We start from the raw sequence: 13,503 nt of genomic DNA, 5'->3' as shown, positions 1-13,503 counted from the left end.
TTTTTTGTTTATGGACACATCCAAGCAGTATTCAGATCGCTTAAAGCTCCACTGCCCTAGAGTGTTTTTCTTTCTCTCTCTCTCTCTCTCTCTCTCGCTCTCTCTCCCCTCACTCTTTCTCTTTTTCCCCTCTATCTATCTCCCCCTCCCCCCCCTCTCTCTCTCTCTCTCTCTTTCTCTCTCTCTCTCTCTCTCTCTCTCTCTCTCTCTCTCTCTCTCTCTCTCTCTCCCCTCACTCTTTCTCTTTTTCCCCTCTATCTATCTCCCCCTCTCCCCCTCTCTCTCTCTCTCTCTCTTTCTCTCTTCCTCTTGCTCACTCTCTCTCTCCCCATCACGCTTTCTCTTTTTTTTCCCTCTATCTATCTCCCCCCCCCCCTCTCTCTCTCTCTCTCTCTCTCTCTCATGCTCTCTGTCTTTCTCTCACTCTTTGGGCTTTAGCCCACATAACTGCAGCTTCCTGCTGCCCCTCTCTGTACACCCCCCCCCCCCCTCCACCACCCTTTTTTTTTAAAACAGAAAATGGTAAATTAGCTTTTTTAAACTATTGTTATTTCTCTCTCTCTCTCTCTCTCTCTCTCTCTCTCTCTCTCCTTTTTGGGGGAGCAAAGACTGCTTCAGAGAGACTTGCTCCAGGAGCAGATAAAAATTCAATAAGAGCGCCGTGGAGGACGTGGCATAATTATCATTAATTCTGCACAGTGGCAGTAATGGAGTGTTTTATCATGGCGGGACAGCCTCAGTATTGTTCATTATTTAGTGTTTGCTGAGCTGATGGGACCGTCACCGACGGAGACCCTTATCTCTCCCTCCTAAAGCACCGCCCCCCCACCCCTTCACCAAGCCAACCACCACCACACACACACACACACACACACACACACTCCCTACCCAAATTGGATTTTATATTACAGAGCCAGTCAGGTATGAACAAGTCATTTTCTCCCCGCCTTGTCTTGCAGACTCATACACGTTTGCCAGTGTAATGTGGGCGAGATTAAGGAGCTCCTCCATGCTACAGAGTGAGCTTTGGAGTGCAGCGGACGAGTTCTTTTCCTCTCACAGAGTTGACCTTGAGAGACAGAGAGAGAGAGAGAGAGAGAGAGAGAGAGAATCAGAGTTTTTCTTCTGGGAGAAGGGCTGGACACTCTAATTTAGGTAGTGACAGTGTTTAGCCACCTGTCGCCACTTGCGTGTGTGGTGTGGAGGCGTACAGGAGTGTCTCCATACAGCACTGCGCAAAACTCATTAAACACTTAGGCAAACAGTTTAAAACCATTACATTTATCTTGGCAGTAGATTCACATCCTAACATTAGGATAAATGCAAACAAACACATGCTTTAAAACACAGGGATGGTCCCAGAGGGGGTTGTTAAAGTCCATTAGCAGCGCTCCTGTTTGAACGTAATCGTCATTCATAATGAAGGCCTGATGCACTCTGCCCAGGCACTGGATGACGACTAAAACCAATCCTCAGCTACCACAGAAAAAATGTTTGAAAATTGTTAATGCCATACAGGAGGACTTCTACAGTTACAGAATCTTGTAAGTGCCCTTTGACCCAGGTTTTCAATGGTCAGGACTCCCCCTTGGAGGTGCAGTGACACTGACGTGGTGGTGTGTTAGTGTGTATGGTGCCAGTACAAGTGGATCAGACACAGCAGTGATGCTGGAGTTTTTAAACACGGTCCAGTCTGTTAGACACCGAACTCCTTGGTCCACCTTGTAGATGATGCACCACCCAAATCTAACCTGCTGTGTGGTGGTCAATAATTAAAGGCTAAGCAGCACTTAATGGACCTCCATGAATATTTCACATTATTGTAGTGACTGACAGATATAAGTATGAATTAAAATGAAAATAGCAGCTTAATTTGCTTTAAAACTGACAATTTTATTAAATTGACGGAAAAACCAGAGCTCGCTACGGAAATTCTTGAACGCGACCGTGACGTCACTGGTGGACAACAGCTGAACAACGCCGCGGTAAAACACCGTTATGACTGACTGTTATGACAGTATCTAGCTAAATAACCAACATTATTCATGACAATAGCCTAGCAATAAGCTAAACTCAAATGTAGAGGTACCGTTATTCTTGTAAATGTGATCGAAGTCGAACTCGAATTCATCCGACACTATAAACCTCCGTAATGCAGCTACGTAGCCGAGTATAATCTGAGCCACCGAGTTTAGCGAGTCAAGCTAACGTTAACTAACACCAACTAAAACAGGCGAAGTGAGTGTCCTTACCCTGTTTACCTCCATGTTACAGAGGCTCTTGAACACCTTTCGTTGGTGTCCTTACATGCCCATATTGTTGGAAAAGCGCCAGTGAAATGAGCTACAGATAACGGAGTGAGCGGATGGTCCTTTCCAAAGTGCCCGTTTAAAGTGGATAAATTTAGTCCATTTTCTGGATATTTTGGGATCTTTGGGCCATTTGTTCACAGATGTCCCACTGTACATTGAATGATTGCAGCCAAAAACAACACACCTTTTCCTCATTTTGCATTAAATTAAGTGCAGCTTCTAGAGTTGTTGTCCACCATCTACGTCACAGGCAAGACGCCTATTAGAGTTTCCCAACACCGTTGGGGGGGGGGGGACCAACGGTCTTTTAAACCTTATTCCTTCAATTAGTAAGAAATAACATGTTTTCTGACTATCAATAAACACAAGTTAGGAACTCAAACTCCACTGTATTTATTTGTTTTACACTTTCATAGAGCTGCTGCTTAGCCTTTAAAGAATGGGGTGAAAAGGGGCCAACAAAATATGCAGAGCAACATATGGACTGCAGACTACAGTGACTGTAGAACTACGAGTGAACCAATATAATTAGTGCCTTATGAATTGGAAACTGAGGCTGATTGATGATAATATTTATATAATCTTTCTAATTTTCTTTTATTTTTCCTTAAACAAATTAATAACTGTAGCTCTGAAAAACAAAACATCTTATTAAATATAATTTAATTCCCAGGCACCTATAACTTTTACACAGTGCCATGTGTGTCCTCAGAAGATAATGAATCTGCAGCTTCCTGCCAGCAGTCTACAGACACGGGTCCAAAACATTTCAGACAGTGAAATATCAGACTAAAGATTTGCAACTCTTTTTTTTGACCTGGATTCAATTAAAAATGGTCAAAAAGACAAGAAGGACGTTGTTTCAACAACCTGTTTTAAAACGCTAGGCATGTTCAGCACCGTGCCGTCGGAATGATTGAAGTTCATGGCTGAGACAAATGTTTTGACTGTTACCGACATTACATTTGGAATTGGTTTATTTGAACAAAAAGCAATGCAGTTTAGAAGCTAAAATATTTTTAAAAATGAACTGTTTTTAGTTGAATACCTATTGGAGACTGTTGACAATTGTTGCTTTCTGTTTTACTGTCTTGGCTTTGTAAGTGTTTGCAGTAGAAGTCATCCAGCCGTGCATCTGAACCGAGCCAATGCTCCTGGAGGTCCATAGTCTGTTCTGTACCCAAGCCTCTGGTGATCAACCTGATTATGTTAATTAGATGCTGGTCTTTGTCTTGCGTTGAGGAAGAACAGATAGAAGAAGGAAGACTGATGTCCTTTAGCCGTGTCCTTGATGTCTGATATGGGATTGTGATTGATTGTCAGTGGGACACATCAGCCGTCGAGACCATGTGCCAGACACGTAATCCCCAGCGACAATATTTACTTGCACTTGGTGCCCCATCTCCACCTCAGGACAGCTGTGTTTGTGTCGGCCTTACTGATCAAAAACCATGTCCACTTCTCATTGGCTGAAGTTGTTTAGAATACAGTTAAACATTATAAACTATAAAAAATGAACTGACAATTGTTCAATTTAATTATCGATGACCGGAAAACTCTCTTCAGAGTTCCAGATGCAGTTGTTTCCACGAATAAATGTTATCTAAAGTCTTAAGAAGTACAGGAGTTCCTCGGGTTATGCAGTACCGAGTTACAATGTTTCGTGGTTACGACACATCTCCCATTTACTGTATAAAGCCTTGTTTCGACTTAAGCGGTTTTGCGTCATAAACGTCGTAACGTGAACTTCGTGTTTGGTGTGCGCGGCGGAAGAATACACGGTTACGCGGCTCGGGACCGAGGAGGATAGGTGTTAGAATAGGATCAGTGCTTACAGTATGTAATATATGTACAGTATGTACGTATGTTCCGACTTGCACCAAAAATCGGTTTACGATGCGACGTAGGAACGGATCAACGTCATAAGTCTTAGATGTATCTTAGAAACAGCTGTACACCTTTACGTTCTTTCAGTGCGCACAATACTATAATTAAGCAATTAGTCACACCCTTATCTCCACCCACCCCTTTGTGGCTCACCTGCAGCTCCAAAGCCCCGCCCTGCATGTTGATGGGATTGGTTCTTTAGATGTCTGATGTCACAAACCCAGGCTGTCTGAGTTTGTGTTTTAGAGACTGTCTTTGGAATGCTTCAAAGTGTAAATACTCACAGCACTAATGGCTTTTAAAAATGAAAATGACTAAAGGACGGGACAGTATTTACATTTTTGATTAGAATTATACATTACACAACACTCCCGCTCCGGGTGAATGTCTGTGAGGAGTGTGGTGTGTTCTCCCTGTGTCTGTGTGGGTTTCCTCCGGGTGACTATCTGTGAGGAGTGTGGTGTGTTCTCTCAGTGTCTGCGTTGGTTTCCTCCGGGTGACTGTCTGTGAGGAGTGTGGTGCGTTCTCCCTGTGTCTGTGTGGGTTTCCTCCGGGTGACTATCTGTGAGGAGTGTGGTGTGTTCTCTCTGTATCTGCGTTGGTTTCCTCCGGGTGACTGTCTGTGAGGAGTGTGGTATGTTCTCCCTGTGTCTGCGTGGGTTTCCTCTGGGTGACTTTCTATGAGGAGTGTGCTGTGTTCTCCCTGTGTCTGCGTGGGTTTCCTCCGGGTGACTTTCTGTGAGGAGTGTGCTGTGTCCGCCTGGGTTTCCTCCGGGTGACTGTCTGTGAGGAGTGTGGTGTGTTCTCCCTGTGTTCCTTTTTTTTGTTCACCTAATATATGAAGTTGTACAGAAATATAAACCTACAATGTGTGCGAAGGCAGGAGTGTCCAGCTTTGGGACATATTTACAGTGAAGTTCTAAGTGATTGTACAATTGTTATATTGGTTTGCAGAACTGGGACTCCAAATATGTATTTGCTGAACAACTGATTGGAAAGTGGTTTAACAGCACAGCTCCTTTAAAGTGCATCCGACACGTCCTCAGAATTTAACTGTGGGATTAGGGGGGTCCCTAGTGGGCAGCACTCTAAGCATGATCCCTGTCACTGGGAGATCATCGGATTGGTGTCTGACCGTCTTAGGGCAGGGGAGCACACAGAGAGGCCTCACTCTCTGGGTGTGAAGTTTGGCCCCAGCTTGTAGTGTTGTGTTAGGAGAATGTTCAAGTCCAAATGGTGGCACTGTGCGTGACCGGGTGAAACCTTGCTAATGCTAGCCTTGGTCTTAGATAACCCCAGTGCTCAGATTTGTTCGTGCAGAAGGCCGGTCTGTGGGTATCGCAGTCCAGGTCGTCTTGGAGACATTCTTCAGGCTACAAAACTAATGATGAATTTGATGATGAATGACAGCTGGTGGGCAGGTAGCTTCATGGAGATGAGTTCGTGCCATCTGCTCCTCACTAGCCTTTATTCATTGGGAACTTTTTCCGTACGAGGGTTTGCTTTGACGTAGCCAGGCTTCTTCTCTGCGGGCTGTGAATCTTTCTCTGCTGAAGCAGCTCCTCGCTTTTACTCCTTAATTAAGACCAACTTGTATTCTGCATAGCTCTCTGGAGAATCGTTCTTTTTCCGGCGGTAAGCGAATGCTGCAGTCTGAAGCTCCGAGCTCTGTAGCTTTTGGTGCCGCAGGAATTTGAGGTCAAGAAATGTGCTTGTTGTTGGTTATTTATTTTTTTTATAATTTTATTTTCTTAGTTGTATTTTTACCTGGACTGCTGTGAGCTGAAGTCTGCTTTCCAGACATTAGCATAATATTTGTGGAGACACATGTACACACAGAGACAGACAGACACACACACTTTCCTGTATGTATTTTTTATTCCTCTTTCTAACCGTAAGCCACCCCCCTCGCTCTGATTTCTCATTTTCACTCCCTTCTTCTTCGCTGTTGTCCTGGGGGCTGAGTTGCTGAGTTGGAGCCGTAGCTGTAGAGATGCGGTGAGGTCAAAGGTCACAGAGTCGACGGAGCTCAGCTCTCCCTATGCAGATGTCACTGCTGTTACTGCAGATGAATAATCAACGCTCGCAGCCAATCTCATGCATCATTCATAAGCTTTAACACTCTCTCTCTCTCTCTCTCTCTCTCTCTCTCTTTCTCTGCACCCCCCCCCCCTCCTTCCTCAGGGACACAGCAGTAGTTCTTGCTGCAGAGGTCAGAATTCTTTTGTCTTGGAGACTAGTTTGTGGGATCTGTAGGAGGTGGCCGCGGCTGATGAAGTGTTTTGTTCAGTGTCTTAGAGAGGAGTGTACTTTAACCCCTAGACCGTTGGGATGAGACTGTCTTTCTCTCTCTCTCTCGCTCTCTTTTGTTGCTTCCTGTCTCTTTCTCATCCTTATTCTCTCTTTCTCTTTCTTTCTTTCTTTCTTTCTTTATCTATCTTCATTTTTCTCTTGCTTTTCACGATCTTTTCTTCTTGCTACGTTTCTGCTTCTCTTTTGTCTGTCCTTGTGTATTTCTCTTTATGTACTCCCACTCCTCTCCTTCCTCTTTGAGCCCGTCTGCAGGGTGATTTTCAGTCTGCAAGCTTCGTAACGACCTATTTAAAGGCATCTCGACACCTCCTTATCCCAAGGTTTCCTGGCACTTCAGGAGCGGCGCTGGCATGCAATAGAGAGGCAGCACTGCAGAGGAAATAAGTGCAACTCCTTCATTGATTAAAAAACTTTGGGAATGAAAACTGGCTGCGGTGATGTCCTGGCCCTCAGCCCGGCAGAAAAACGTAGCACAGACAGAGGTTTCGCAGAAGAGACGGGTGAACTTTCAGTCGTCACTATGGCGATCACATCCTCAGCAACCAGCGCTGCAGCTGCGAGGCCAAACAACAAGACGATTATGAGAAAGTTATGCCATAATGTTTTTTCCCTGAGGTTTTTTCTGTCAGTGAAACGTCCTGTTCATCCGTCATTCTTTCACACACCCGCTCGCTTGATGAGGGTCTCCTTCCCACAGATGGCACCAAACAGACGCTTTGGCAGAAGAGAGGGTTTGAAAATAATTGGATAAGCTCACCACACACACACACACACACACACACATACACACACACACAGTGCCATAAAGGAAATTTAAAAGCCTTTAATTTGAAGAGGAAAGGGAGAGAGGGTAAGAACGTAGGGATGCGTTGTGTTCGCTGCTCTAAATTGGCCGCCCCATGCAGCGCATGCTTGATCGCATCATCAAAGAGGGACAGGCTTTGAGGCAATGGGGCAGGGGAAAATGAATAGCAGGTTCCACTCTGCCCTGATCTCCACGTAGGGGGGGGGCTGCCCTTCCGCACATCCCCCCTGCACCGCACATCATCGCAGGCAAATCAATAACATTAACACATACCACGGCTTCTGATCACAGACACGTGCCGATGTTAACTATCGGGTGACTGTCTGTGAGGAGTGTGGTGTGTTCTCCCTGTGTCTGTGTGGGTTCCCTCCGGGTGACTGTCTGTGAGGAGTGTGGTGTGTTCTCCCTGTGTCTGTGTGGGTTTCCTCTGGGTGACTGTCTGTGAGGAGTGTGATGTGTTCTCTCTGTGTCTGTGTGGGTTTCCTCCGGGTGACTGTCTGTGAGGAGTGTGGTGTGTTCTCCCTGTGTCTGTGTGGGTTTCCTCCGGGTGACTGTCTGTGTGGAGTGTGGTGTGTTCTCCCTGTGTCTGCGTGGGTTTCCTCCGGGTGACTGTCTGTGTGGAGTGTGGTGTGTTCTCCCTGTGTCTGCGTGGGTTTCCTCCGGTGACACAGGCAGACAAACGATCATCGCAGACAAATCAATAATATTAACACATACCCCGGCTTCTGTTCACAGACACGTGCCGATGTTAACTATAGAGGGAACGGCATCGCTTTTACTTACTCTGCAACACAACAAAACCGATGCGTGCCTGCTCATATAAAGCATTGTGAATTACCCGTACCGTATCTTTAAAGCAGTCCTTGCTTTTCTGTAATATAACAACTCTTAAACACCTTCTGGTTTTTGGCTACATCTTCCCTTAGAATTCCTTGGATGCTCCTAATGTACCACCCTCTACCTTTAAAATGTACTTCACGGTAAAATATTGTCATTCAGGCCTCAGGGATCACATCTGTAATTATTTCTTGTAACTTTACGTAAGTTAGTGAAAGTTCTGGAGGCTTTAAACACTTCAGATATCTGTCACCGTTCAAACCAGACTCTGGAAACAGAGATTGTTCCCATTGTACTGATTTAATTACGCATATGTTAATGGTATCACAAGCCCAGCTCACTTTACGTTAGGTTGGCTGCAAGCGTTTCTGTGATATTTCTCCCTAAATTTGATTTGAATTCTTTCTGGTGTCTAGTTCAGCCTTTCCAGCATCAGTGAGATGCTGATACTGGGCATCAGTTTGATGCTGTATCCATAATTATCCCTCAGGCCCCACAGTAGATCCAGTACATGATCAAACACATTCTGTTCATGCCAAAAAGTCTTTGCTGTTTACTAGCCAAACACACACACACACACACACACACACACACACAGGGTCTACTGCAGCCTGATGCACATGTTCACACTTCCAAGCTCATAACTAAACCCATGATTGGGGGTTAATTAGCGACTGCTTTTGCTTCCAATTAGTTCTGCTCAGGCCTCTGTGTTTGTGGCTGCGGTCCAGACTGCTTAAAGGGTTAAGATTAATAAACCAGCAAATGGTGAGCATTTAGTAACCCACCTATAATATAAACTTCATTTTGATTTGCTAGAAGCATTGCACCTCTGGATTATTCACAGTAAGAAAATGTTCCGTTTGTTCTGCCCCGCCGGTTCCAATATGAAGTGCTCTCTACGTCGGAGACGTCACAAGACGCTTGTTAGCACCTGTAAGGTTTGAGTCTCTGTAGTTTGGTTGTGAGCAGAGCCAAAACGGGAAGGAAAACCTTCCAGTCATAAGTGAGTATTATTGTGCAAGACTCAGGTGCTTTGTGGGTGGCACATGGGGGTCAAAAGCGAGTGAGGATGGCAGCAAAAAAGAAGAAGGTGGACATAAAAAGCTATTTTTCAAAGAAACATATGTCCTGTCTGTGAGGAGTGTGGTGTGTTCTCTCTGTGTCTGTGTGGGTTCCCTCCGGGTGACTGTCTGTGAGGAGTGTGGTGTGTTCTCTCTGTATCTGTGTGGGTTCCCTCCGGGTGACTGTCTGTGAGGAGTGTGGTGTGTTCTCCCTGTGTCTGTGTGGGTTCCCTCCGGGTGACTGTCTGTGAGGAGTGTAGTGTGTTCTCCCTGTGTCTGCGTGGGTTTCCTCTGGGTGATTGTCTGTGAGGAGTGTGGTGTGTTATCTCTGTGTCTGTGTGGGTTCCCTCCGGGTGACTGTCTGTGAGGAGTGTGGTGTGTTCTCTCTGTGTCTGTGTGGGTTCCCTCCGGGTGACTGTCTGTGAGGAGTGTGGTGTGTTCTCCCTGTGTCTGCGTGGGTTCCCTCCGGGTGACTGTCTGTGAGGAGTGTGGTTTGTTATCTCTATGTCTGCGTGGGTTCCCTCCGGGTGACTGTCTGTGAGGAGTGTGGTGTGTTCTCCCTGTGTCTGCGTGGGTTCCCTCCGGGTGACTGTCTGTGAGGAGTGTGGTGTGTTCTCCCTGTGTCTGCGTGGGTTTCCTCCGGGTGACTGTCTGTGAGGAGTGTGGTGTGTTCTCCCTGTGTCTGCATGGGTTTCCTCCAGGTGACTGTCTGTGAGGAGTGTGGTGTGTTCTCCCTGTGTCTGCGTGGGTTCCCTCCGGGTGACTGTCTGTGAGGAGTGTGGTGTGTTCTCTCTGTGTCTGTGTGGGTTTCCTCCGGGTGACTGTCTGTGAGGAGTGTGGTGTGTTCTCCCTGTGTCTGCGTGGGTTCCCTCCGGGTGACTATCTGTGAGGAGTGTGGTGTGTTCTCCCTGTGTCTGCGTGGGTTCCCTCCGGGTGACTGTCTGTGAGGAGTGTGGTGTGTTCTCCCTGTGTCTGTGTGGGTTTCCTCCGGGTGCTCCGGTTTCCTCCCACAGTCTAAAAACACACGTTGGTAGGTGGATTGGTGACTCAAAAGTGTCCATAGGTGTGAGTGTGTGTGAGTTGCCCTGTGAAGGACTGGCACCCCCTCCGGGGTGTGTTCCTCCCTTGTGCCCAATGATTCCAGGTAGGCTCTGGACCTACCGTGACCCTGAACTGGATAAGGGTTACAGATAATGAATGAATGAATTAACTCGTCTGTTGCTGTGAATAACGTGGTTTGGAAATTAACTGCACAACAAACTACCAATTGTCAGTTTTCTTACATTGTCATTTTATCACGGAGCAAAGAAGAAAAAATAAACAGGGGGAGGGTGGAGGGGGTTATAGATTGACAGGTCCCCACCAGCGTCTACGCCATTGCAGTGTAGTATAACTGAAACTGAGAAAACCTGGATCTAAAGAAAGAAGAGAGCCTGGTTTAATGATGCTTTATAAAGCACACGTTAAAAAATGCCTGTGTTTGCGCTGCTGTATTATTTCACAGTTGTGCAGTGACTGCTTGTGCTTTTCTCCACCACTGCAGAGAAATCTCCAGCTCACATCCGAACACTCTCTGAACAGTTTTGTTTACGTCTCAAAAGCTGAATTATGCAGAGATTTTGAGGAGTCTGTGAAATTCTCTCTTTTCTTTCGTCGTGATAAAGCCCCTCGTATCTCGTGCATCCCAAATGAGCCACAAACTTTATTAAACCATATTCTCTCTGATATTTGCACTTTCTAATCAAGCCATGTCAAACCCAGCCTTATCTAAGACGTGGTCCTCTCGGTTGAGTTTGCTCAGAGCAGCCTTTAATTAACTCGCACATGCGGAGACAGAGATCTCGATACCTGATATCTCCCTGACTGTCAGCTGCATGTGTTTGTATATGTTCCTGTGTCTTCCTGAGAGAGCCACTGTGATGGCTCTGCTGTCTATAAAGTGCTTCAAGTGTGTGTGTGAGTGGACAGATCTCCTCTGCATACTGCTTTGCAGCTCCTTTGTGTCCGTTAACCTTGCTGTAAATGTGATGAGGTTTCTGTGTGTGTGTGTGTGAGAGAGAAGGACCTTCAGAAGGTCAGGACGAGGCTGCAGAGAGTTTCAGGTAGTCAATGCCCATCACCATCCCTTCTGTCTCATTGATTTACCCCTATACACACACGCACACACTCTTATCTGTTAGTAGTCACTCTGCAGCTGCACACGTCCCTGTGTCTCATTGACTGAAAGGGCTCTTATATGAGCAGCGGTGCCAAAGTCTCTCCACTTTTGCTCAGCTGTAGTGTAATTTATGGCCATTGATTCACACACACACACTCCTGGATTGTGGTGGAGGGTGCAGGGAGCAGAGCCAGGCTCACAGCCAGTCATCTATTCTTTTCAGGCCAAGGCCATTCAAGCTTTTTAAAAGCCTGCTCAGTTTATTTAGTATATGTATGTGGAGAAACCCAAGACCTGTATTAGAGTGAGAGGCTGTCGCATAGTGATGTGTGTAGTATAAGTAGCTCTGGTTATAAATGACAGGGGCAGCAGAGGAATGCATAATAGTTCTATTAGACGATTAATTAAATAACACTTGATATGTTAATCCCGAGGCACAGGTGCCCATGCCTCTGCTTTATGATTTCCTGAGTGATAATACAACTGCTTACACTTAGAAATACAGCTCATATCACATAAGGACTTTGGCAGGCCCCGGTGGGTCCAGATTTTGCATTCAGAGCGTTAGTAAAGGCAGGTAATGTTCTGGATCACAAAACCACTCTTAATCCCAAAGCTATCAGAGTGAAGTCCATCACCTGAGAGACCACACTTCTGAATCCAGAACCCAGTTCCATGAACTGCATTGAATCGTGATGTGAGAGTGCTTTTACACCGCCGTTTTGTGTGTGCGCAGGTGCTTCTCCGGGCTCAGACACCCAGGTGAGCAGTGAGAGCGCACGCAGTCGAGAACACATCCTGCAGACCCTCTCTGACCTCACCAGATCCTTCCAGGACATTGCTGACCGCTGCCTGCTCGTGCTGCACCTGGAGGTCAGGTAGGTCCAACTAGTGCTTCTTATTCAGCCAGTACCTCAGGTCCAAACAGAGTGCTTCAGACTGGGAGCAAGCCAGAAATATCACAGACTGACATTTAACGAGACTCCATGATCTAGTTAAACAGCTTATGTTCGTGTAGAAATTGCAACAGAAATATGTGATTGTGTGCAAAAGCGCAGAATATCACCAGCCACAACCTTTAGTGTTTAAAGGGTCATTACACCCAGTGACGGCTGGAGAAAAATAAGTGGGGGCTGTTTGTGCAAAAGCATCGAATGCAGTGGTGTAAAGCATGCAGCCGCTGGACTCTAGAGCAGTGGGGACGCGTTCTCTGGAGTGACGAATCACACTTCTCCGTCTGGCGATCCAACGGACGAGGCTGTGTTTGGCAGTTGCCAGGAGAAACGGTACTTGCCTGACTGCTTTTTACCGAGTGTAAAGTTTGGTGGAGGCGGTTATGGTGTCTAAAGAACCATAAGGAGCTCAATATTTCGTCATACCCAGAGATTTTGGATAATTCCATGCGCCCAACTTTGTGGGAACACTTTGAGAATGACCCCCTACCTGTTCCAACATGACTGTGCACCAGTGCACAAAGCAAGGTTCATAAAGACATGGATGAGCGAGTTTGGTGTGGAGGAACTTGACCGACCTGCACAGAGTCCTGACCTCAGCCCGATAGAACACCTTTGGGATGAATTCGAGCGGAGACTGCGAGCCAGGCTCTCGTCCAACATCAGTGTCTGACCTCACAAATGAGCTTCTGGAAGAATGGTCAAAAAATGGTCCCCATAAACACACTCCTAAACCTTGTGGAAAGCCTTCCCAGAAGAGCTGAAGGCCCGACTTCATATTAAACCCTATGGATTAAGAATGGGATGCCACTCAAGTTCAAATGCTCGTGAAGGCAGACAAGCAAATACGTTTGGCAATGTCGTTTATATCAACAAATAAAACTAAACGAGTCCTCACAAGTATAGCAAAACCAAGTATGTGTGTTTTCTCTCAGAACTGGTTTTTGATTGGCTGTGCCCGTTATTTACCTGGGCTGGACACCAGTGAAGGCAGTGCCCTAGTGCCCTCTATTGCCCAGCCATCCCTGATTAGCCCCATTATTTTCAATCACAACAGTAGCACAAAACAGTAAACCCATGATATTGGCCTGTTTTATACGTCATTTGTTTGGCACGATTTTCTGCACTCCCCCATCAAGCCATGCACTGTACCAGTCATACTGCATGACCCTGA

At 46.2% G+C, this 13,503-nt stretch overlaps 1 protein-coding gene across 1 annotated transcript in view; it reads left to right on the top strand.

Annotated features, from left to right (window-relative positions):
- The window catches only part of exoc4 (exocyst complex component 4), a 253,279-nt gene that overhangs the window by 215,754 nt on the left and 24,022 nt on the right, over positions 1 to 13,503 (top strand). Inside the window, exon 15 of the mRNA XM_066669357.1 lies at positions 12,113 to 12,254. Coding sequence (XP_066525454.1) covers positions 12,113 to 12,254 — 142 coding nt within the window. The remainder of the gene's footprint in view (positions 1 to 12,112; positions 12,255 to 13,503) is intronic.

The sequence above is a fragment of the Hoplias malabaricus genome, chromosome 4 (assembly GCF_029633855.1).
Source record: "Hoplias malabaricus isolate fHopMal1 chromosome 4, fHopMal1.hap1, whole genome shotgun sequence".
NCBI lineage: Eukaryota > Metazoa > Chordata > Actinopteri > Characiformes > Erythrinidae > Hoplias > Hoplias malabaricus.
The sequence above is the reverse complement of the archived record's forward strand: the minus strand, read 5'-3'. Positions and strand labels throughout refer to the sequence as shown.